Genomic DNA, 23606 nt, shown 5'->3' with positions numbered 1-23606 from the left:
TGTGACAGTATCTTCCCTTGTCTCAAGGGCTTCCAGGAGGACCTGGGGTTTGGGCAGCATGCTAGGTCCTGGGCCTGAAACTCCAGTTCAGCTCCACTTCCCACCTTCCTAGCTGCTGCCAGTGGCCCCCTCCTTCCCCAGTCACGTGTGGTCCAAACCAGTTGCAGTCCCCAGGGTGCCCTTTGAGAGGGGCCTCTGTGGTGGTCTGTCTTCATTTCCATTGCCACTCTTCCTGCTAGCATCTCCTCTCATGCCCGGGACCACCGACCACAGCTGCTTACCTGGTCTCTCCACCTGCCACTGCTCCCTTCTGCATCCCCCTCCCCGAGACACTCCTCCCATCATGGCCAGGCTCCTTTTGGACGCAGCCTTCACGTGTCATTTTCCTGTTAAGAGTCCTCCATGCCCCCTGCCCCTTCCACTGGTCCAAATCTTAACGCACTTTCCAGGCTAACCCCAGGTTCTGACTGCTTCTGGTTTGTTGAAAGATAAGTAGCTTGGATTTGGGAGCCCTGGGCTCTGGCTGTTTCTTTTCTGTGTGTCCCTGAGGGAGCCCCTTCAACCTCTTTGGGTCTCATTTCCTGATTTATAGAGTTGGATTAGGCAAGTGTTTTTTTTTTTTTGCGGTACACGGGCCTCTCCCTGTTGTGGCCTCTCCCGTTGCGGAGCACAGGCTCCGGACGCGCAGGCTCAGCGGCCATGGCTCCCGGGCCCAGCTGCTCCGCGGCATGTGGGATCTTCCCGGACCGGGACACGAACCCGTGTCCTCTGCATCGGCAGGCGGACTCCCAACCACTGCGCCACCAGGGAAGCCCATAGGCAAGTGTTTTTAAACATATTTTGTGCAAGGAACTTTTTTTTTTAAACAGCGCGGTTCTTGAACAACCTTTTCAAACGCACTGTACCACGCGCTGCTCTGGAGGTTGAGACAGGCCCCAGGGGTGGGGAGGGGTGTGTGTGTGTCAGGGTGGGAGCGGGGACCTGCAGCAGGGACCTGTGTTCTTTCTGTTAACCATGATCTCTTCCTTCAGCCCCTGTGGAGAACTGCTATTTCAAATGAAATCATAAAGGAAACCCCAAAATAGAGAAAGACCAGAAGAGAGAGAGTATGAGAGGTACAGTGTGAAAAGCCGCAGACCAGGCAGTACCGAAGCCTCTTGTTACTTCAGCCTCTTTGCATTCTCAAGGCTTTGCTCGTAACTAGCTGCCGTCCTCCTTTTAGCCGTGATACAGGCTGTCTATAGCTCTGGGTTTTGGTGATGCCATTTGAGTGTTTATTCTCTACTCCTTTGTGTATAATTGTTCTATGTCTGTGGCTCGTATTTCCCCAACAGAGCTGTAAGCTCCTTGAGGGCAGGGCTGTAGTGCTGGCCACTCAGTGTGGCCTTGCGGAGCTCAGGCTGGCTTCAGAGAGGGCTGAATGGACTGTGGCCCAGGGCCGTCCCTGGAGAGGGCCTCAGAGGGTAGCTGGTGGGAGCTTCACTCAGAGGTCATTTTTTGTTTGTTTGTTTTTAGAATACAACATTTGAACATTTATTTAATTTTCTTTTATACTTACCTAGGGTTATAAATTCCAAATATATCACTTTTAATTTTTGTTTACATCCCTGTCATTGAAGATGGCAAATGTTAACCAAAACAAGTCCCTGCAAAGTCACATGACCAAGGGCCTGGCTACAGGAAAGAACAAAGAGTTAAAGTCCATGATGCAGTTTACCAGACAATGATGCAGAGATGAGTTTGCAAGGAGCTAGCATTCTGGCTGGAGTGGTGGATGGAGGACAGTGGGCACTGATTGTGGTATGTGCTACAAAGAAGTACAAAGAAACAAAAACAAAATACATGACTGTGGACTCCATTTACTCAGAGGTCGTTTTTATTTCTCCTGCAGAGTGATTTGGGGGAGTTGAGGTTGAGAACTAGGTGAGGAACTTCAGTGTGATTGCTGACTCTACCCTTGGTCTTTGTGCCCCAAGAGTCTGCTTTGGCCTGAGATGCTTTGCCTAAAAATACCCCTTTTCGCTGTCACTGTGGCGCTTAGTTTGGTAAACTGGTGACCTGTGTGGACACCTGAAGCCCAGCTGTTCCCCATGGTGTGTCTCCAGCTGCTCTTTGCTTCCTTAGGCAGCTTCCGTTCCAACAAGCGAGCAGACCCTCTCTGTTGGAATTAAGCCAGCTTTTTGTTGCGGTCAGATCTGTGGGTTCTGAGGCTTACACTGCTGCGATGGGTCTTACCATTTACTCTCTAGCCTGAGGTTCTTACTAGGGAGAATGTGCTAAAGTGTTTGGATTATTTAAAGGCCTGGGGAATGCCTGGTAAGAGTGATCCTTGCTAAGAAGCACGAGTAATCCTTTCACTGCTGTTCAGTAAATGATGAGCTGTCAAAACAGGTGAGGGCTTTAGTTTGGATCTTGGTGAGCAGTTACTTTCTTCCTTCAAAAAGAAAAAGTCTGAGGTAGGGGAAAAAAGCAGCAAATCTAAATGTGAGAGAAAGGACTTAGAATGACACATGAGTAAGTTTTTTTTTTCACACACACATACTGTATTTTATTTTTTACAAGAATGAGTAAGTATTGCTTAGCTCTTGGGGTGAGGGTGCTGTCTGAGGTTGTTGCCTATTTCCCTGTCCTGGAGACTTGTTACAGTTGAAGGGACACTTGATGGTGTATATATATATATATATATATATATATATATATATATATATATATTATTTTTTTTTTGCAGTACGCAGGCCTCTCACTGCTGTGGCCTCTCCTGTTGCGGAGCACAGGCTCCGGACGCATGGGCTCGGCGGCCAAGGCTCACGGGCCCAGCCGCTCTGCGGCACGTGGGATCTTCCCGGACCGGGGCACGAACCCATGTCCCCTGCATCAGCAGGCGGACTCTCAACCACTGCGCCACCAGGGAAGCCCGAGTTATGTCTTAATAAAGCTTTTACAAAACACAGTTTAAGAATCAGGACTGAACTTGGTGTCAGAAGTCCTGAGTTCTGGCTTCATCACCTGTTTAGCCCTGTGAGCCCAGGCACATTATTTACCCTCTTGGAGCTTCAGTGGCCTTATCTGTAAAGTGGGGATGAGAATTCCTTACAGGACTGTTGTCAAAATAAATGACGTAGAACATGTGAAACAGGACATAGGAAAACCTCCAGCAAATTATATATTTCCGTGTTTAAGTTAGACGTATATTTTTGCGGATAACAGATGCTTAGTCTGAAGTGCTCTTGAGCGTTCCCAGCTCGCCCTGTGGAGTGAACATGTATTGTGGCTGAGAACTGATTTGCATGATGAGTAAACAGCAGAGTCCTTAAGGACTAGGTCCCAACCCTGCCCCGCATCTGTGGTCTTGGAACCTTGAGTCCAGACAGAGATCGTTAGTTTGCCTCTTACTGCATGTCTGCTCCCCTGGCTTCAGGTGCTGCTGACGTGCTTTATTGTCAGAGTAGTCGTTGCTTGTATCCAACTGCCAAGGCAGTGTAAGGTTAGTAGAGTGGAGCTGTGGTCAGTGGCAAAGCTGGTACCTGATCAGGCTGGCTCGGAAGGGAGCGGAGCCCCCTGGCCAGGAGCGGGGAACCAGCAGCCCTGGGAATCAGCTCCAGGAACAAATCTTATTTTGATTTCTCTAGCTTCCTGGACCAGGACAGTAGATAGATTCACTTAGTCTCTAGTCTCTATCCTCAGTGATAAGGCTTCCAATTTAAAGTCTGTCTTTGAACGTGCCCCTGCCCTATTCATGAGACTAGAATGTGTTTCAGGAAGCCAGCTAACGGAGAGGTGTGGGAAAGGTCAGTAATACCTGCCACTAATCACATACTTAGGTAGTAATTTTTATTTATTTAATTTATTTATTTTTGGCTGCGTTGGGTCTTGGTGCTGCGCGTGGACTTTCTCTAGTTGCGGTGAGCGGGGGCTACTCTTTGTTGTGGTGCGCGGGCTTCTCATTGCCGTGGCTTCTCTTTGTTGCGGAGCATGGGCTCTAGGCGCACGGGCTCAGTAGCTGTGGCTCGTGAGCTCTAGAGCGCAGGCTCAGCAGTTGTGGTGCACATGCTTAGTTGCTCCGTGGCATGTGGGGTCTTCCTGGACCAGGGCTCGAACCTGTGTCCCTGGCATTGGCAGGCGAATTCTTAATCACTGCGCCACCAGGGAAGCCCTACTTATTTATTTATTTATTTATTTATTTATTTAGTTGGCTCTTAGTTGCGGAACACGGGATCTTTTAGTTATGGCATGTGGGCTCTTAGTTGTGGCATTCAGGATCTAGTTCCCTGACCAGGGATTGAACCTGAGCCCCCTGCACTGGGAGTGCAGAGTCTTAACTGCTGGACCACCAGGGAAGGCCCGAGAAAGCTTTGCAGAGGACTTGAACTATGTGGACAGTGGACTGGACGAATTGGGTGGGCGGGACAGGGGAGAGCGGACTGTGGGGTCCAGCGGCTGCGCCGGGGGCTGGATGGCGGGAGCAAGACCCTGATCGTGGGGGTGCGCAAGGTGCGTGCTGGCGGCTGGAAGGAAGAGCAGCAGCAGGGAAGGACGGGCGTGGACGGACTCTGGAACCGTTAAGGAAGCAGAGCAGACAGGATCATGAGAGGCAGGGGATAGCTGAGAATGACTGCTGGGTGTACGGTAGGGCCAGAGTCCAGAGGACAGCAGGTTCGGCGAGGGGCGGGGGAAAATGATGAGCTGACTTAGAAATGTGAATTTGGAGGATCTGAGGGACATTACAGTACATGAGGCCAGGAGGCTGTTTGGGGTCCAGATCTGGAGCTCTGAAGAGAGATCTGGAGTAAAGATACATTTGAAGGGAGGAGGGTTGTCAGCATATGTTGTGGGAGAGCTGCCCCAAGGAACAGAGGTCCTGTGGACCCTGCCCAGAAAGGAGATGAGGAAGAGCAGCCAGCCAGAGTGTCGGTCGTTTGGCCCAGACGCATTTCTGCTGATTTTCAGGGCTCTAAATGACACTTCCTGAGGGTAGCAGTCTTTGCTGACCCGCTCCGAATGCGGTTAGGTGTGTCTGCTGTGTTGCTGTTGTGGCCTCCTGCACAGCGTAGCAGCGTACACGAGTCATTACTGTTGCTTGTGCTGTGGTCAGACTCCCATGTACTCTGAGGAGGTCAGGGCTGTGCCTTGTGTTCACATCTGCTTTTGCTGTGCTGGTACAGCAGGTGCCTGAGAAATGACAGTTCGGTCAGTGAAAGAGTGTCTGAAAGGCCGGGGAGAGGAAACGGTGTCCTTGGGGAGGATGTGGTCGGCGGACAGGAGCAGGCTTATTGTAGTGAAGGGCATGGCTCTAGACAGGCAAACCCAGGCTCAAGTCTCGCTTCACTTAACCTTGGTCAACCTCATTTTCCCCATCTCTAAAATGGGAACAGTAACGGCAGTTAAGAGTTGTAAGGATTAAGTGAGATGATGCGTAGAGATAACCTTCTGCAGGTGTCTAATGTTTATTGCACTGAATACCCAGTTTTCCAGTTATTATTTTTTTGTCTGTCTGAACATCTTAAGGGCAGAAGTCAGTTCTTCATCTTTCTACACCGGGCATTTGGTAGGTAGGTTACTCAGGAGCTGTTGAAATGAATTGGTATCTATTGGCAGTGGGTCATCTTGCACCCCTGAGTAACCAGACATACAGCTCGAGTGTTGACTCACTGGTTTCGCTGCACAGGCTCACGGGAACCCTGTGCTTTGGGCCACGCCTTCTCAGAGACGTAGTTCTGAGAGGAGATCAGATGGACACCTCGTAATTGCTGGGCCACCTGTATGAGGTGGGTCGCAGTGGGTGTGTCTCCTTTGGGCCACAGGCTTGCTGGAGAATGGGTGGCAGTTCTCACGTCTCGTCTGGCACAGACGTGGCCAGAATAAGAGTGCTCCTGACTCCGCACGGGGCGAGTTTCTTAGATGTGAGGGCAGTGGCAGCTGCGTGTCCTGGGAATTGTTGATACTCACCGCGGCAGCAGGAACAGACGTAGGTCCTTTTGACCTGTGGGGTAAAATGTGCGGAAACTGGAAGACTTGCTGTTCATGCCCTTTATCTTCTTTTTAAGCTAAAAGAAACAAACATAAAAAAGTAGCCATAGCATTGGGGTAAATGTTGAAATAGGAATTAACCCCCAAACCCCAACCTTGATCCTCGCACTCTGGCAGAACTACCCTCCACTTATGTTCATGCCGCTGTTCTAACTGAATTCAGGCCACTGAGATACCCTAGTTTTGAAGACTTGGACGTTCTTTGACCAGTGCCAGCCGTCTCTGCTGTTCTTTTGTGCCATAATAGCAAGCTTTGTCCACACTCAGATGGAGTAGCAAGAGGCGCTGCACAAACCACAGGGATGGTGTTTAACGCCCCAGTTGTTGAAAATTTGCATCATTTTCAAATGAGTTCCTTTTCAGGCCTCTTGCAGGGAAAAGTCTGTCAGCATAACTAGTGGAACCCGTTCTGCTTGATTGTTAAAGAACTGTACTTTTCTAGCCCTCTTTTCTTACACATTGAGCATGATACTTAATTGGGGTCAGTAAGGACTTTTGTCCCACGTGTCACAGCTCTGGAAGTACAGTTGTGACCATTTGCTGATGAGGCAGCTGGGCAGGGAGGATCAGAGTTGAAGGGTAGTGGGATAGAAGGAGCAAAGGGTTAAGGGGGACTCCGGGCCCTTCCCCGAAACCAGGTGACAGTTTCAGAAGCTCCCGCTGCTCCAGAGAACAGGGCTGGTGCAGAGGCAGCTGTCCCTGGATGCTGGTTGAATTTCCTGGGAGATCCTGGGATGATGCCAGGCCCATCCACGGCACCTGCTCTCCTGCAGTTCTTACTGGACAGGCTTCATGACTTCTAGTCTTTCTGGATTAATACCACGTACATGACAGCCTTTAATGGAATGTTCTTTACAGTATGATGAGAGCATTTGGTGATGCCACCCACGTCAAAGCCCAAGCCTAGATATTGTCTCTTAATTTCCCTCCCATGTGTCTCTCTGGTTCCTGCTGGAGTGTTTTTAAAAACCTCTCATTACCTAAAGCCATTATTAATTAAATTACTCAACGAAATCTTCTGAGCACTTACTGTTTGCAAGGCCTGTATTGGATTCTGGGACAATATGGCAAGCAAAAAACCAGACAGAGGACCTGCCCTCAAAGAGTTTATAGATTGGTGGGGAGATAGACTTAAATAATTACATAAATAAATGTGAAATTGCAGTTATGACAAGTGCTAGGAGGGAGAGATACACAGGGCTGTAAGAACGTGGAAACAGAGAGGGCTCCCCAGAGGAAATGACCCTTGTCCTGAGGTCCAATGGATACTTAAAATTCACAGGGCAAGGAGGGAAAGGAGAAGCATTCCAAGCAGAAGGAACCTGGACTTCAGATAGGAAGGGGCTTGGCAGGTACGAGAGGCTGAAGGAAGACCAGTGTGGCCAACATGCAGACTGAGGAGGAGGTTGGTGGGAGAGCAGGGCGGACAAGGAGGTGGGGACCAGGCTGTGCAGGGCCTCCTTGCAGGCTTTATCAGGTTGTTGCCCTCCTGCCACCAGTAATCCAGAGCAGACCGTGCTGTGAAAGGAGCACTGCCACTTTAGGTGGAGAATGCATAAGAAAGAGGCAGATGCAGGTCGAGCAGGTGCAAAGCTGTTGCAGTGGTCCGGGTGGGAGATGATGGTAGCTTGGACCAGGGTGGTGCTGTGGAGGTGAGAGAGGAGCATGGGTTGTGGGCATATGTAATGGGTCTTACTGATTGGATTTGGTGGTGAAGGACTGGGTACTGAGGGTGAAGGAGAAGGAGGTGTAAGGGAGGCTCTTAGGATGACATGCTCTTGAAGGGGGAAGCACCGGGTAGCCCAGACTGTACATAGCAGTGTTATTTGCGGTTGGAGCCTTCCCTGGAGTGTGGTACATCGAAGATTCCTGCTGAACTCTCGCGGGTTGGTTGGGGTGACACCCAAGAGACTAAGGCCTTGGAGGACCCAGTGGAGTGAGTCATAGGAGGTGAACTCTCAGCTGGTGTTGAGGAAGCCCCCGAGTTCTTTCCCACGTAGCGGCCATTACTCCTGGGGGGTACATGTATTTTGTTTTTTTGCTTCTGTCCTTTCAGCCTCTGTTTGCCTCTCCAAAACAATTTTAGGCTTTCCCTGGGCTCTTTTATTGATGCTTGCTTTGACCTGGTTTCAGGTGGGTATAGCAGATACATTCACTGATCTTTCTGTCCTGTTTTCCTTTTTTTTTTTGTTCCACAGAAGAGGTAGTGTGGCATCATGTAAGAACACAGGCTGAGCCAGCTACCAGGTTTGACCTCTGCTTCCACCACATTCTAGCCGGGTGTCTGCTTTGTCTGCAGAGTTGGAGGTAACAGTGGCTATAAGAGCCCTACTCCAAGGCTTGCTGTGAGAATTAACTGAGTTGATAAGTATAAAGCCCTTTCAACGATGCCTGCCCCAAAGGCTCTAGAAATGTGTCATCATTATTCACCTCTCAGCCTCAGTACGCGTTGGCCCTTGAAAGTAGCCACTTTGGCATTCATAGCGTGGACACTTGTGATTTCTGCAGTCTGTAAGCGACCCCTGAGTCATGATGTAGTCATCTGTGATGTCAGTAAGGAAGAGATTGTATTTATTTATTTATTTTTTGTGGTACGCGGGCCTCTCACTGCCGTGGCCTCTCCCGCTGCGGAGCACAGGCTCCGAACGCGCAGGCTCAGTGGCCATGGCTCACGGGCCCAGCCGCTCTGCGGCATGTGGGGTCTTCCCGGACCGGGGCGCGAACCCATGTCCCCTGCATCGGCAGGCGGACGAAGAGATTGTATTTACTCATCCAATTGTAAAGGTCAGGTTGGACAGCGTTTAATCACTCATCCAGTAAATTTGCCCATGAAGACAACAGCTTATACACATTGAGAACTCAGCATGGTCAGGAGTAGGACATGCACGTGGGAATCTCATCATGTCCTGTAACCCACTTTAAGATCCATGTCCAGGGCTTCCCTGGTGGCGCAGTGGTTGAGAGTCCGCCTGCCGATGCAGGGGACGCGGGTTCGTGCCCCGGTCCAGGAAGATCCCACATGCCGCGGAGCGGCTGGGCCCGTGAGCCATGGCCGCTGAGCGTGCGTCTCCGGAGCCTGTGCTCCGCAACGGGAGAGGCCACAATAGTGAGAGGTCCGCGTACCGCAAAAAAAAAAAAAAAAAAAAGATCCATGTCCAGATTCAGTGCATCCAGACGTGGGCTGTACCTTACTGTTAACCCTTTCCCCTCTTCTCCATTCAACTATGCTCGTTCTCCCCGGATCAACAACAAAAACTTTGAAATATTATCTCCGTATTTGTTCTTTCTGTGTTTTTCTTGTGGAGTTCAAAAAGCTACTGTAAAAATACGGAGGCAAAGGAACTGTGGGACATAGCTGATGAGTACTCTCCATTCTGTGCTCCCTACCTTCTCTCTACCACCCATACAGGTCGCTTCCCAAAGTAAAGGAAAAAATTCACATTTTTTGAGGGGAGGGTTTCTTTATGATTCCTCTTTGCATACCCTGACTTACTGGAGTCCTCTAGGTTATTTCTCTTCTCAGGACTGGTGTATGTTTTGATTTGGGGAGTGGAGGATGGTTGATGGTAGTGGCGATGGTGCTTATTTTTTTTCCTGAGTTGATTATCTTGTAAGAATTGATAGTGAACATTTATACTTGTTTTGAAGTGTTAACCAGAGACAGGTTAGATATTAGTGATGATTGCCTGCAGCATGGCTCCTTTCTTCCAGTGCGCAAGTGCTTGTATAGGTTTTTATTCACAATTTGTTGCCATCTTTCAGTAGCGTAATCTACTTTGTTTGGTTGTTTTTCTGGCCACGCCCCGCAGCTTGTGGGATCTTAGCTCCCTGACCAGGGATTGAACCCAGGCCTATGGCAGTGAAAGCTCTGAGTCTTAACCACTGGACCGTCAGGGAATTCCCAGCTTAATCTACTTTGAATAAATTCAGCAGTCGGGAAAGCTTACCTTTTGTCGGCATGCCTGAGCAGTCCCTTCCTCAGATGCGGTGTTCTCTTAAGAAAGCCATTAGTTTACTCTTTTGGTCTTTTTTTTTTTTTTTTTTTTTTTTTTGCGTTACGCGGGCCTCTCACTGTTGTTGTGGCCTCTCCCATTGCGGAGCACAGGCTCCGGACGCGCAGGCCCAGTGGCCATGGCTCACGGGCCCAGCCCCTCCGCGACATGTGGGATCTTCCCGGACCGGGGCACGAACCCGTGTCCCCTGCATCAGCAGGCGGACTCTCAACCACTGCGCCACCAGGGAAGCCCTACTGTTTTGGTCTTATAGTGGGTTCAAAGTACTTTCTATTGCAGAAGAAAAGACAGCAAAGGACAGGACCTAAGTCATTGTAGAAAACAAATCCTATTAACAGAAAAGTGCCGTTTCTTTTTCTACGACTTCAGGTATTACTGTGCAGTCCAAGTCTAATGGAATTAGGACCAACCTGGATGTTGTGAATTGCAGGAGCTTCTGATCCACAATAAAAAAAAAAGAATTGAGAAGCCTCCTGAGTGGTGTCAATTTAGTTTCATGTGGGAAACAGGATTGAGAGAGAAGCAGAAATTATTGTACTCAGAGTCTTGAATCATTGCAACTCTTAAGTAGTATGTTGGAATTCTTTGCTTAGTCATCAAAAGAAAGGAGGAGAAAAAAGAAAGGAATCAAGAAGCATAGATTCTGCTGGGTCCAACAATTGTAACAACTCCCATTTACTGAATATGTATGCCAGGTGTTTACACCTGTTTCTCTTCATATCCTCATACTGAGGTGGTATTGTTTCCACTCACACAGGAGGAAACCAAAGCTCAGGTTAAATGGCAAGCCCAAGTTCATGTCTGTAGGTACCAGAGCTGGGTTTGGACTGTGGTCTCAAGTCTGTATTATTTGTTTTCAGTACATGCACAGAGAGAAGTTTGGAGAAGCCAGGGGAAAGACAAAACTTAAATTGTCAGTACTAGGCTGTGTTAAAAATACAACTCTCTGCTTTAAAAAAAGGGAAATTTTGTTCTAAGATACACATGGATTCCCACCTAATATGTAGATGCAAATGAATTTCTCCCCTCAGATTTTCTGTTTTAGCGGAGAAAACAGAGTGTTAAGTGTCCATTTTAGACCAGTGGAGCGACTTGGAGGAAATAAAATGTTTGTGTTATGTCTTTTTAGCACTTGGTGCCAGATGTGATAGAAGGAAATTGTGTTTTGGAACCTTTAGGGATGTTATGTTGCCTCTTGGAATTTGCCCTTCTGGCTGGATAAAATTAAACCGAGAATAACAACTTCAGTTTTTGACTCAGAGCCCTTGTAAGCAGTGAAGGGTTGATGTGAACATTTATAAGCATTTTGGCCTACGAGAGCTTCATTGTAGAGACCCCCGCTCCATTCTTCTCAAAGTCAGTGATCATCTGGCAGGGCCCTTCCCTTTTTGTGCCTTTGCTGAGGGGCCGTAGGTCCATCACACTTTCGAGATGTGCGCATTCTGAATGTGAACTTGGTAAGAAACTAGTTTTTGAGAACCAGTGGAATGGAAACGACCAGGCTGCTTTGCAGCTTCTCAGCAGATTCTTAGGAGTGTAGCTGGTGTTAGCTTTCACATGCTTTTGTCCTGTATGAGGCAAATCCTTGTACAGTGGAGTACAGTTTTCTTAAGGGAATTTTTCTGATTTGTTCTAATCAGTTTTGTAACAGGAGACTGGTTTTCTGTTATACGCAATGGCTGTGATGACTTTTTTTCTTTTGTGGTAGGAAACTGGAGACCATGTTTATTGGAACTAGGACACAGCAGCGAGGAATGTGGGCTCTGGAGTTAGTCGGGGCTTGGGCCGAACCCTTGGTTAGTGACTTATTTTCCTATAAAAGGGAAGTTCTTGAACCTCTTTAAGCCTAAGTTTCTTCACCTGTAAAATGGAGATAACGCCAGTCCTAGAGTTGTTGTGAGGATTAATGAGGTACTAATGAAGTATACTCACCTGGCACATCATAGAGCTTAATAAATGCTGGCTCTTATCATTATAGTTAAAAGCAGCTGGTCGAAGTGGAAGCTGGGACTGACAGCTTGGGGAGGCCTTTGATTGCTGTGCACAAACTTGGACACACCTGTCTTTACTGCTCAGAAGTCTTTTTCACTTTGTGATTTTCAGCAGTGTTCCAAATAGATGAGGTTGCTGCACGATCTGTGTTTCGGATAAGTAAAGTCTTGTGATCTGTTTCATGGCATTCGAGGCAGGGGCTCACATGCACTGGATGGTTAGATTATTTTTGGAGGCTGGCTTGTCAGCAGCGGTGTATATCTTACTGCATTATTCTGCCCTCTCCTTTCCCTCTCTGCAGCTGAAGGAAGTCTGATGAATAGTGGCAGCTTTAGTAGGAAGTCGAGCACTGTTAGGAATCTTGGTGGTTTTTCTGTCCCCCTAGCCAGTGTTGAAATTCCCACATGCTTCATGAGATATGTGACTCCTCCATGACTTAGCTGCTTGGTGGGTTTTCCCTTTTCACAGATCAATTTTTGGTCAGCAGCTTGTTGCCAACATCAGAACGTATTTAACATTATTCTAGAGAAGAGGAGTCCCTACTTTTAAAATGAAAAATGTGTACTAAGCTTCTGGGGCGTTTTACAAAGACGAGGGTGAGTGGGGAAAATGTCTCCAGTCATTTCCTTTTTTTCTCCCAGGAAATGCTTCTGGTGGATTCATTTTCATCCCTTTGAGAACATGCCATGTTGTGACAGTGTTTTAGAATGGAGAGCAGGTCTGTGGGAGTCTTCCTTTGCCATTTCTAGTGAGGGAAGGCCACCAGGGACCCTGCCTCCTTCCTGGGCGCGAATACTCAGGCTCACGAAGCAGGCAGTGCAGCTCCCGCTTCCCTTCTCCCCTGCCAGTCTTACTCGTGAGATTGGTGGCTCTGACATTGATTCCTAATCCTGCGGCCCCGGATATATTGCACGTTGACATGCTGCATGACGTGTTTCTGTCATCTGTGGTTTTTCAGTTGTTAGTGCAGTTGGTCTAAGTTGATGCCGTTGGTGACAATCAGCAGAACCACTGTAGGTAGTTTTTGCTAACGAGGGGATCCATTTATAAAGATACAGGTGTGGTTCATGGAACTGTGGGCCAGAGGCGAGGGTGGGCCTCGCTAGAGCCTGGAAAGCCATGGAGTCCAGGCTGTGACTGCTTGTGTGTCTGGGTTGGGCTTTTATCTCCACGTATCTTCTTCACGTGTCTCATTCTTTGCAGAACAGCTTTCTCTGTGGCTCCATATTTGTGGCCAAATCTGCAGGTCTGTAGTTGAAGCAGCCAGTTTGATTAGCTTCTCTTGGCCCTTCAGCCAAATTAATGGGGAGATAAAACGATTAGCCATTTGCTGGTACTGCTGTCTGTCAGCCCACGCAGGTAATGGGGAGGCGGTGACTCTCTCCTGGAGGTGGGGCACAGGGGACAGTTGTCTGCGGAAGGGGCGTTTGGGGTAGGACAGAGTTCTAAAAGATGTCTCCTAATTGTCTTGTTTATGGAATGTAAACAAAGAATATCACTAACCATTTCAAGAATTGATGTATGTAGGTAGTTTGGGGTAGTATAACATCTTTATTATCGGAAGATGATACTTCCTCGGACGTAACAATAGGGTAGTCTTCTCCGTGCTGGCTTCAGTTCCAAGCGCTAAAGATGATTGCTAGAGTTTTCTAACAGCTGATTGAATTTAATGAATAGCTTTGCTTTCCTCAGAGAAAGATGATAAACCTGTCAAAAATACTTGTGCTTTAATTCAGTTCTTTGTCAATGACAGATGATGAAAACTCTCAATGAGAATTTCTAAGTTACCAAAACACTCATAGCATTTACATATGCAAAAACAGTCCCTCTCGTGTAACCTAGAGCAATGCATCAGGGTCATCTGGGGAGCTTCTACAAAACCTGAGGCTGAGCTGCATCCCCCGCACTCTGATTCCTCGGGCTTGTGTTGGGGCCTGAGTGTCTGCAGGCTCCCCAGATGACCTGACGCTGCACAGCTTTGAGAACTCTGCCTCAGAGAGGCTTGATTTATTGGCATCTCCTGGGGTGGAAATCACAGTCGTCTCCAAAACAGACCACACGCAAAGCAGGTTCTGTGAAGACACCGTGACTTTGCTCTTGTTCCTCAGCCTCAGGACGGGCTGTCTGGGCTCTCCCTGCCTCAGACGTACCCAGGTTTCTTCTAGTGCCCTGCTTCAGTCTGAATCAACAAATTCAGAAAACTCATGCCAACCAGACACTTCTACCCAAAACAGACCAAAAATATTCCATTTTTATTTGTTCACAGAGCTGGTTGTGTGTTGTAGAATTTCCCACAGTCAGGATTTGATTGGTTGCATCCCCATGGTGTCATTTAACATGTTTCTCTGTCCCGGTATTCAACCTGTAAATTGGTAGGTTGATATAGCAGCTCAAGCAGATTGAGATCAGATATTTTGGCAAGAATTCTTCATAGATGGTGTGGTAGGTTGATGAGGGGGCCCAACATGCCTCTCTTTTTGTTACGTTAACAGTCATTCTTTTTCCAGTGTTTTACTTTATGATATTTTTTATTCTCATTATGGAAAAATTTGATTTTGACCCACGAAATTGATTTACAACCCACTAATAGATACAAGCCCTAGTTGAAGAAACACTGTCCTAGAGCGGGAGATAAGCATGCACATGGGTACTTAAAAAATAATATTATAGGTGCTAACAGAAGAATGTATAACATGAATATTCTAGTATGGGGATAAATTTGTTTATGAAAGTAACGAAAATCTACATAAAGATGTAACCCCTGTTGAACGTCTTAAAGTTAACAGCCATTTATGATTGTTGTTTTGGTCCATTAATTCATTAAGCATTGCTAATTATCTTTGAATATCTGATAAACACTGAACCCAGCATAGAAGCATTTGAAGATATTTTTATTGAGAAACAGTGACACAGAACCTGGCCTTGATTCCTTATTAGAAGTGATTGCATCCCATTGCACTGCCGTATGGTTTTAGGTAACTTAGAATGAGGAAATATGTTCCCGGCCTCCTTTACTGAGCCCTGGTATGCTGCAGAGTAGATGGCTCACTATTGACTTGATACATTCATATTGGGTTGGCCAAAAAGTGCCTTTGGTTTTTAAGTAAAACTAAAAGACTTATTTTTCATTTTCACAAAGAACTTTATTGAATAACATATTCACCCTTTGTTCCACTACCTTCTGCCATTTTTCAGGCAACTTCATAATTCCATCTTCCCAAAACCTTTTATCTTTTTGAGCAAAGAACTGTTCCAGTTGCCTTTTACAGTCTTCCAGGGAATTGAAATTTTTTCCACTAAGAGAATTTTATAAAGACCAAAATAAGTGGACATTCGAAGGTGCAGTGTCTGGTGAATATGGCAGATGAATCAGAACTTCCCAGCCAAGCTGTAACAGTTTTTGCCTGGTCATCAAAGAAACATGCAGTCTTGCGTTATCCTGATGGAAGATGATGTGTTTTCTGTTGAGTAATTCTGGACGCTTTTCATCAAGTGCTGCTTTCAGTTGATCTAACTGGGAGCAGTACTTGTTGGAATTAATTGTTTGGTTTTCCAGAAGGAGCTCATCATAAAGGACTCCCTTCCAGTTCCACCATATACACATCACCTTCTTTGTTGTTTTTTTAAATTACTATTATTATTTTTATTTTTGGCTGCATTGGGTCTTCATTGCTGCGTGCGGGCTTTCTCTAGTTGCGGTGAGCGGGGGCTACTCTTTGTTGCGGTGCGCGGGCTTCTCACTGCGGTGGCTTCTCTTGTTGTGGAGCACAGGGTCTAGGTGCGCGGGCTCATAGAGCACAGGCTCAGTAGTTGTGACGCACGGGCTTAGTTGCTCTGCGGCCTGTGGGATCTTCCCGGACCAAGGCTGGAACCCGTGTACCCTGCATTGGCAGGCGGATTCTTAACCACTGCACCACCAGGGAAGTCCCAACATCACCTTCTTTGGTTGAAGACCAGCCTTTGGTGTGGTTGGTGGTGGTTCATTTTGCTTACCCCACGATCTCTTCAGTTCCACATTATTGTACAGTATCCACTTTTCATCGCCCGTCACAATTTGTTTTAAAAACAGAACATTTTCGTTACATTTAAGTAGAGAATCGCATGCAGAAATACGGTCAAGAAGGTATTTTTCCGCTTAACTTACGTGGAACCCACACAATCAAAGTGATTAACATAACCAAGCTGGTGCAAATGATTTTCAACGCTTGATTTGGGTATTTTGAGTATGTTGGCTATCTCCCGCGTGGTATAACATTGATTGTTTTCAATTAATGTCTTAATTGGATCGCTGTCAACTTCAACTGGTCTACCTGACCATGGAGCATCGTCCAGCAAGAAATTTCCAGCACGAAACTTCACAAACCACTTTTGACACGTTTGATCAGTCACAGCACCTTCTCCATACACTGCACAAATCTTTTTTTGCATTTCAGTTGCATTTTTACCTTTCTTGAAATAATAAAGCATAATATGCTGAAAATGTTGCTTTTTTCTTCCATCTTCAATATTAAAATGGCTACACAAAAATTCACCAATTTTGGTAAGTCTCTTTAAATGCACGCTGATATGACAGCTGTCACATACAATCTAGCAGAATTATTTCAAATGAAGTTAAAGACAACTAAGTGCTACTAGAGCCATCTTCTAGAAAAAAACCGAACAAACCTTTTGGCCAGTCCAGTAGTTTCCTGTTCTTACCTTCAAGCCCTTTACGCAGGTTCATTTTCTCTCAAAAGCACACAACAATCTTCTTTTGTTTTCGATCCTTGATTCTCACTGGAGAAAGAGGGGAATCATTCTGTGGACTGTCTTCTATTCTCTTTCTGACTCTGCTTAAGCTGCTTTCCTTTGCTCTGTGACTTTTGTTCCTTTATATGGGGAGTGCCCATCCCTGTCCCTCCACTTGGGACAACTGATAGTTGTCAATTCTAAATAATTAGTGTAATACATTGAACCAACTTGTTGAAATTTTCTGACTTCCTTTAGTTAAAAATACTTAAAAAAAAAACTTAACACTGTAAAAATCAACTATACTTCAATTAAAAAACAAAACAAAACTTAGCTTTTCACATAAACAAAAAGCTCCTGAGTGAATATGATGTTCTAGTGTGTATTATGAAAGTGTGGCTTTATGTTATTCATTTTGAGCCCTTAAATAAACAAAAATATTACCCCTTTCTCTTCTCTTTTAGGAAATTCACACAAATGAAAAGGAACTAACAGAGAAGGAAGTAACTCTTCACTTGTTGCCAGGTAACAGTCATCTTAGCATCTTACCTCATGTGCAATTCAAAGCCAGTGATAAATTGTGTCATCCCTAGTAGCACTATATATAAACTCCTTTGTTTTCATCTAGACAGTGTGTGACAGTAATGAGTTGGACAAAAATATCAATGTCTTTAGTTCAGTAACTGCGCACCTGGGACTGAGTATTCCAACAGCTACAAAGAATTTTTGTTTCCCCTTCCCCATAGCTGATGAAAATAAACATGGGAAATTCTCACCTCTTTTGTAAGCAAATGAGGTCTTTTTCCAGGGTGCCTTACTTGGCCCCATCCAGTATTCTGGTCCCCTGTCAGGAAGATCCTGGTCCCCTGCAGATCCCTACACCCAACCCCTGCTGGGGTTTAATCAAACGCTGGGGCTGCCAGGGCTTTGCTCTTCGGTCATCACCAAGGAGCCTGGATTGGTTGGATTCCTTCCTTCCTTTCTCCCTCCCTCCCTCCCTCCTTCCTTCCTTCCTTCCTTTCTTTCTTTCTTTCTTTCTCTCTCTCTTTCTTTCTTTCTTTCTTTCTCTCTCTCTCTCTTTCTTCCTTTCTTTCTTTCTTTCTTTCTTTCTTTCCTTCTTTCTTTCTTTCTTTCTTTCTTTCTTTCTTTCTTTCTTTCTTTCTTTCTTTCCTTCCTTCCTTCCTTCTTTCTTTCTTTCTTTCTTTCTTTCTTTCTTTCTTTCTTTCTTTCTTTCTTTCTTTCTTTCTTTCTTTCTTTCTTTCTTTCTCTTTCTCTCTTTCTCTCTCTCTTCCCTCTCTCTCTCTCTTCCCTCTCTCTCTCTCTTCCCTCTCTCTTTCTCTCTCTCTCTCTTTCTCTCTTTCTGATGGAGGAGAGTGACTCTGTAGCTTAAGCCAAGTTTTAATCATTTCTGAATTCAGAAACAAACTTCTTGGTGGTGTAGCCTCCATATATGGGGCTATCCAGTGAGTTGTGCGTTCGATTGTTTTGCTACTTTCTTTTTTCCAGTCCCAAATAGCTTTTTTCATAAGTATTTTTAGATACATTTCCCAAAACAATTGAGTCCTCATTCTGGTTCTTTTAATTTTATTCCATTTTATTGAGAGGATATGAATATGTACAAGTTTCTGACTGATCCACCTTATTTGGTAAACATATCAGAATCTCTGACTTTTTAAAAAAATGTTTTTAAGTTTCAAAGGCTTTTCCCTATAATAATGGCCTAAACCTCAATCCATATATCCTATTGTATTTCCTCTTCTTGGGTTATATTGTAGATTCTGAAATTTACTTTTGTCTTTAGCTTAGTGTTATGTACATTCTCCATTCCCCTGGATTCCTGACGGCCTCTTCTAGGTGTGCAGCCCGGGTTTCCTAGACTAGACTGTGATCTTTTCCAGCTCGTGCCTCCCATGACCTGAGACTTTGAACGTACAAACTGACAAGTGTGGTGCAGGTCGCCATGCTTGCAGATCATCTCCTGGATGTCGTTTTAGCCCCTGTGTGCCAACTTCTGGTCTCCATTGCCTGACCATGGACCCATATGGCTTGCCTGGTCTTGGGAGAGGCTCACCATTAAAGTTGTTTTACACCAGGAGTTGAAAGCACAGGAAGCCTTGCTCACGTGTCTTCTACCTCGGATTCAGCTGAAGCACTTTTTCTGGGACTATTTTAAACCCTAATGAGGCCCTGACTTCACTGTTTTCTTCAAGCCCGGTGGTCTCTATAGAGGCTGACCTGGTGACAGAGCCATCTTCTTGTATTTCCATTGTAATTAACCCCTTGGAAGAGAGAAAAAAAACAAGGTTAAATATAATATGTGTCCCCTGATAATCTCAGTGTCTGGAATTCTTCTTTGTTTTCATATTCAAAGTTAGAATAAATCAATTTTGAGCCAAATGGTAAATTTAAAGACATTGAAGGAAGTATCCAGAGGGAGATTCTAAGGAGAAGATGGTTACCTGTTGGATGAGAAGAAAATTCCTTTTTCCTTCTTGTCACAAAGTATTTACACTTAGTCTTCTTTTTTTTTTTTTTAAATTTTACACTTAGTTTTTCATTTCCCCTGTATCCGTCTTTTTTTCCTGCCCTTACGCAGGCATCCAGCCCTCATGAGCCTCTCCACTTCCTGCCTATCCCTAAATCCTCATCTTTTTGACTATAGTGAGAAGTACTCTCTATCACCAGGAAATACAGCTCTCATGCTGCTGGGCGTCTGCAGATAGAGCAGGAAAGGTGACACACTGAGAGGAAATACTCTCAACTAAGAAAGAGAGGAAACAGGTTTTTTTCCCATAAACCTCTGACCTCCCTTTTCCTCCCATCCTTGTCCGTGGAGCCAGAATGAGTGCAGTCGTGCTGCACCCTCTGTGCCTGAGGAAGCTGCCTTAGGGCCCCGGGCCAGGGAGGCACCCGCCCTCTTTCCGCAGTTCCGGGGTGAGGAATGGCCCACCCTCACAGGAAGGGGGGCTCCAGAGCTACGTGCCAGAGCTCACTGGCCAGCCCTTCTGGCTTTGCTCACTTGGGTACCGCTTCTCCAGAACTTCTGCTTGGGTCCAGGTGATGAAAGCACTAAGATCTGAGTTTGTAAGTGTAGCCGAGATCATTTCTACCTGTTTGGACACGTCCATTATTCACAGTGAGAAGATAGAGAAGTGCCCCATGTAGAAGTGTATCTGAGTCATTGTGATTTCACTTCTCTGCAGTCCCCACTCTGCTTCATCCTCTCCCCTAGGTTTTGCAGCTCCCGTGTGCTGTGTTGTAGTGTGTGTCTGTCTTACAGGAATAGAGCCGGGAAGCTTGTACTGTTTGCGTTCTGCATGTTGCCTGAGGACTCTAAGGAGGACTTGTTTTGGTTTTGATCAGGTGAACAGCTGCTCTGTGAAGCCAGCACAGTACTGAAGTGTGTCCAGGAAGACTCCTGTCAGCGTGGAATCTATGGGAGGCTTGTCTGCACAGACTTCAAGATTGCTTTCTTGGGCGATGACGAATCTGCATTGGATAATGATGTATGTGTGAGCTGCACTTGGTTGAGTTTGTGGGAGCACTGCATTGGTGGCCCCATTGTCTTTTCTCCCAGCTTCTCAATAACTCACCCCTAACGCATGTAAACACAAAGGCCAGAATCTTTCTCACCACTAGTCTGCTCTCTCTCCTTTGGGATCTCCTTTCGGCGGAGGACCACCCTGCAGTTTCCCACCAGTGCCTCACGTCACGCTGGCTTGCGTTTGACCTCGTAGGTTGACGCCGTCAGCTTTTAATTTTCTTCTGTATTTCAGCACAGTACCTCTCACTCATGGGAATCACATCTCCCCAAATATACTAGTTCCCCATGTTTTCTCTATACTGGACTCTTCCTCAAATTTAGGAACTGAATTCAGTTGTGACACTGGTGCTGAATGCAGCACTGAGTTTGGGTTTACTTCGTGTTTGCTCTGTGCTTGTAAGACTTGTCCTCCTTAGGAAGAGTGAGCAGTGGAGTGAGGAGGGAACACCCGCACCCCTCAGGGTGCGCTGGTGGTAATGGGAACCGGCTGGCCCGGCCACGCCAGCACCCTGCCACCTGACAACGTGGGCTTCTGTGCAGCTGTTGCTGTAGCAGCCTGGTTCCTAGTCCTGTACAGAGGCAGCATTTACAGAGCTTGAATCTCATGGGGTTTTCTTCCTGCCTTCTCGTAGCTCTGTCACTCACCTGTCTACATTTGTGTGGAGAAATCTGAACCTATGCACCACCTGCCAGCATCTCTCAGGGTGTTGTGCATGCGGCCTGTGGGTTGGCCTGGGAGCAGCTGGCAATGGCATGTCCTGCCTGGGTTTGAAGACAAGTGTTGCGCAGCATTTCTCACACACTTCACTCCATCGTCCCTTTCCTAGGGATGTGACTACATTTCCCTGTTTGTTTGTGTAGGATGTATACCTTTTCATTTATTTTTTCTAGCTTTACTGAGATATAATTGACATTTAACGTTGTATTAGTTTAAGATGTACAACGTGATGAATTTGGTGTATGTAAATATTGTGAAATGATCATCGCAATATGTTTAGTTAACATCCATCACATCACATAGTTAAACAATTTTTTTCTTGTGATGAGAACTTTTAAGATCTACCCTCTTAGCAACTTTCAAATGTACAATGCAGTATTATTAACTCTAGTCACCATGCTGTACATTACATCTCCAGGACTTGTTTTATAATTGAATTTGTACCTTTTGACCACCTTCATCCATTTCCCCCACCCACTCCCCATTTTTCTTTATATGCACGTGGAGGATGGTGATTTGCTTTACCTGTAAATGTCACAGTGCATAGCAAGGAATCACAGTTGTTTCCTTTTGAATTTTTTAGGAAACGCAGTTTAAGAATAAGGTTATAGGAGAAAATGACATTACCCTCCACTGTGTTGATCAGATTTATGGAGGTGAGTATGTTTTCCCCTGGGGTGTTGCCAGCCTTTGAAAGTATAGCTGTTAATGATGAGTTTTTTTTTTTTTTTTGGTCCTTTATAGTTTACTGAAATTTCTTCATATTTATCTTATTTAAATCAGTTTTATGGATGATAAAATTGAGATGCGAAGTGGCTTATTTGGGGTCGCTTAGCTGGAGGAGCTTGGACTTGAACATGGAACCTGTTCTTTCTAATACTCCACCGTGCTATTACATGATAGATATTGATCATATGTCAATGTTAGCTGTGCAGATCTCACTTTAAAGGCTCACCTGATAAAGGTCTGTCATACCACACTCGGGTGTCTTTTCTTCTGACTAAACAAAGCCTCTCTGGGCTCCACTTCTCTGTTTTTGTAGTCAGGGCTTTGTCAGAAATCATTCAGTAGCCATTTATGGTGTTCCCAGCACCAAGAGGTGCTGTGTGGTGCAAACTCTGGGAAAGGGAGGAGGGTGTCAGGAAGGGCCCTAGCTATAAACCTGGGAGTTGACTGTCCCAAAAGCAGATCCCTAGTGATCTCCCATCTTTCGTAATCTCAGCTTTCAGAGCTGGGTTTTCTGCAGGAGTCAGTTCTGCCAACAGTGGCCAGTCCATTTGGGTCTGTGCTTCCTGGGGAGGAGTGAGGAACCCTGGCTGTTCCAGAGAACAGGGCCCCTGCTGGATGGGACTGGGCCCTGCTGACAGTTACTTAGAAGCTGGTGCCTTTCCTCTCACTTTTGAGAGGCGCCCTTGGAAGTTAATAGTCTACCTTGTTTCTTTAGCATTTAATTGTTGTCTTATAACATGATTTCCCTTCTTGATTTCATTGTTGATGTGTAGTGTTTGATGAGAAAAAAAAGACTCTCTTTGGACAGCTGAAGAAATACCCTGAGAAACTCATCATCCACTGCAAAGACCTCCGGGTATTCCACTTTTGTCTGAGGTACACAAAAGAAGAGGAAGTCAAAAGGGTAACTAGTCGCATGTGTTTTTAGGTTTTATTTCCCATCAGGTTTTCCCCACTTCAGTTCTTGCTTCCATTGCACGAAGGTTGAGGGGAGCCTTTCATTCTGTAAAGTTGACATTGGTTATACTCGCATGTGCTTTGATTAGAATTGAGACAGAATTTGGTAGAGCAGGACTATATTATCTTGGCACATGGCTGCGTTTAATCCTTCAGTTCATAATGTGTTCATTCCCAGAGCCTGCAGAGGGTGGGAGGTGGTAAACCAGGATCAGAAGGCCGTCAGGGGAAGGGGAGGATGGAGCAGCTAGAAGCAACCCCCTTTCCCCACCTCTGACAGCCTTTCCAGAAGGCAGCAGCAGTGACCCCCAGCTCCCGGCATGAAGGAGTGGACATCTGGGAGGTCGTGGTTACGTGTGGAAGGAGGGGGAGGTACACGGTCATGGGCAAAGTGAGTCACCAAATGAGCCTGTGCTTTTGGTCCCTTACTTAATCAGGTTGCTGCAGCAAATTGAGACGTGTAACTGGGCAAACTGGTCACAATGGTTATTGTAGCTTCCAAGATTTCTCTTAAGGTATTGAAGGTCTCAGACTTGCCACTGTCATGGTAGATACATCAGGGGGAAATCTAGGGAGAGACCAGTTTATCTGTTGTCTTTGGCTGCAGTGAGTTAAACCTTCTTTTCAGGTATACTCTTAGTTTTCTTTCAGGTAGTGTGGTAGATCAGTTAGAGTAATAAACATGACTCCAGTATCTGTTCTGAGCAGGAAAAAGAGTGGTGTAGACTTGGAAATTCCCTGAGAAGCCAGAAACTTTATTTTGAATGATGATTTTAGTCATCTATCCGAACATACTTTTGTTTGGAACTTCAAACAAAAAGCATGAGGGATTGATTGCCTTATCTTCTAGAAGAAGATCCTTAAGGCCACAACAAGTAGAACAGAATAGCTAAGCATC

The 23606-nt window shown here is 45.9% G+C and overlaps 1 protein-coding gene across 3 annotated transcripts in view; it reads left to right on the top strand.

The window, feature by feature from the left end:
- MTMR12 (myotubularin related protein 12) overlaps window positions 1-23606 on the top strand; it is a gene marked incomplete at its 5' end in the record, with an annotated part of 63839 nt that overhangs the window by 9058 nt on the left and 31175 nt on the right. For all 3 annotated transcript variants that reach the window (XM_082652502.1, XM_082652504.1, XM_082652503.1), the window contains 4 exons: window positions 17225-17285; window positions 20124-20266; window positions 21606-21678; window positions 22525-22655. In XM_082652502.1, coding sequence (XP_082508628.1) covers window positions 17225-17285; window positions 20124-20266; window positions 21606-21678; window positions 22525-22655 — 408 coding nt within the window. The remainder of the gene's footprint in view (window positions 1-17224; window positions 17286-20123; window positions 20267-21605; window positions 21679-22524; window positions 22656-23606) is intronic.

The sequence above is a fragment of the Grampus griseus genome, assembly GCF_964374135.1.
Source record: "Grampus griseus genome assembly, chromosome: 3".
In the NCBI taxonomy this organism is placed as follows: Eukaryota; Metazoa; Chordata; class Mammalia; order Artiodactyla; family Delphinidae; genus Grampus; species Grampus griseus.
The sequence above is the reverse complement of the archived record's forward strand: the minus strand, read 5'-3'. Positions and strand labels throughout refer to the sequence as shown.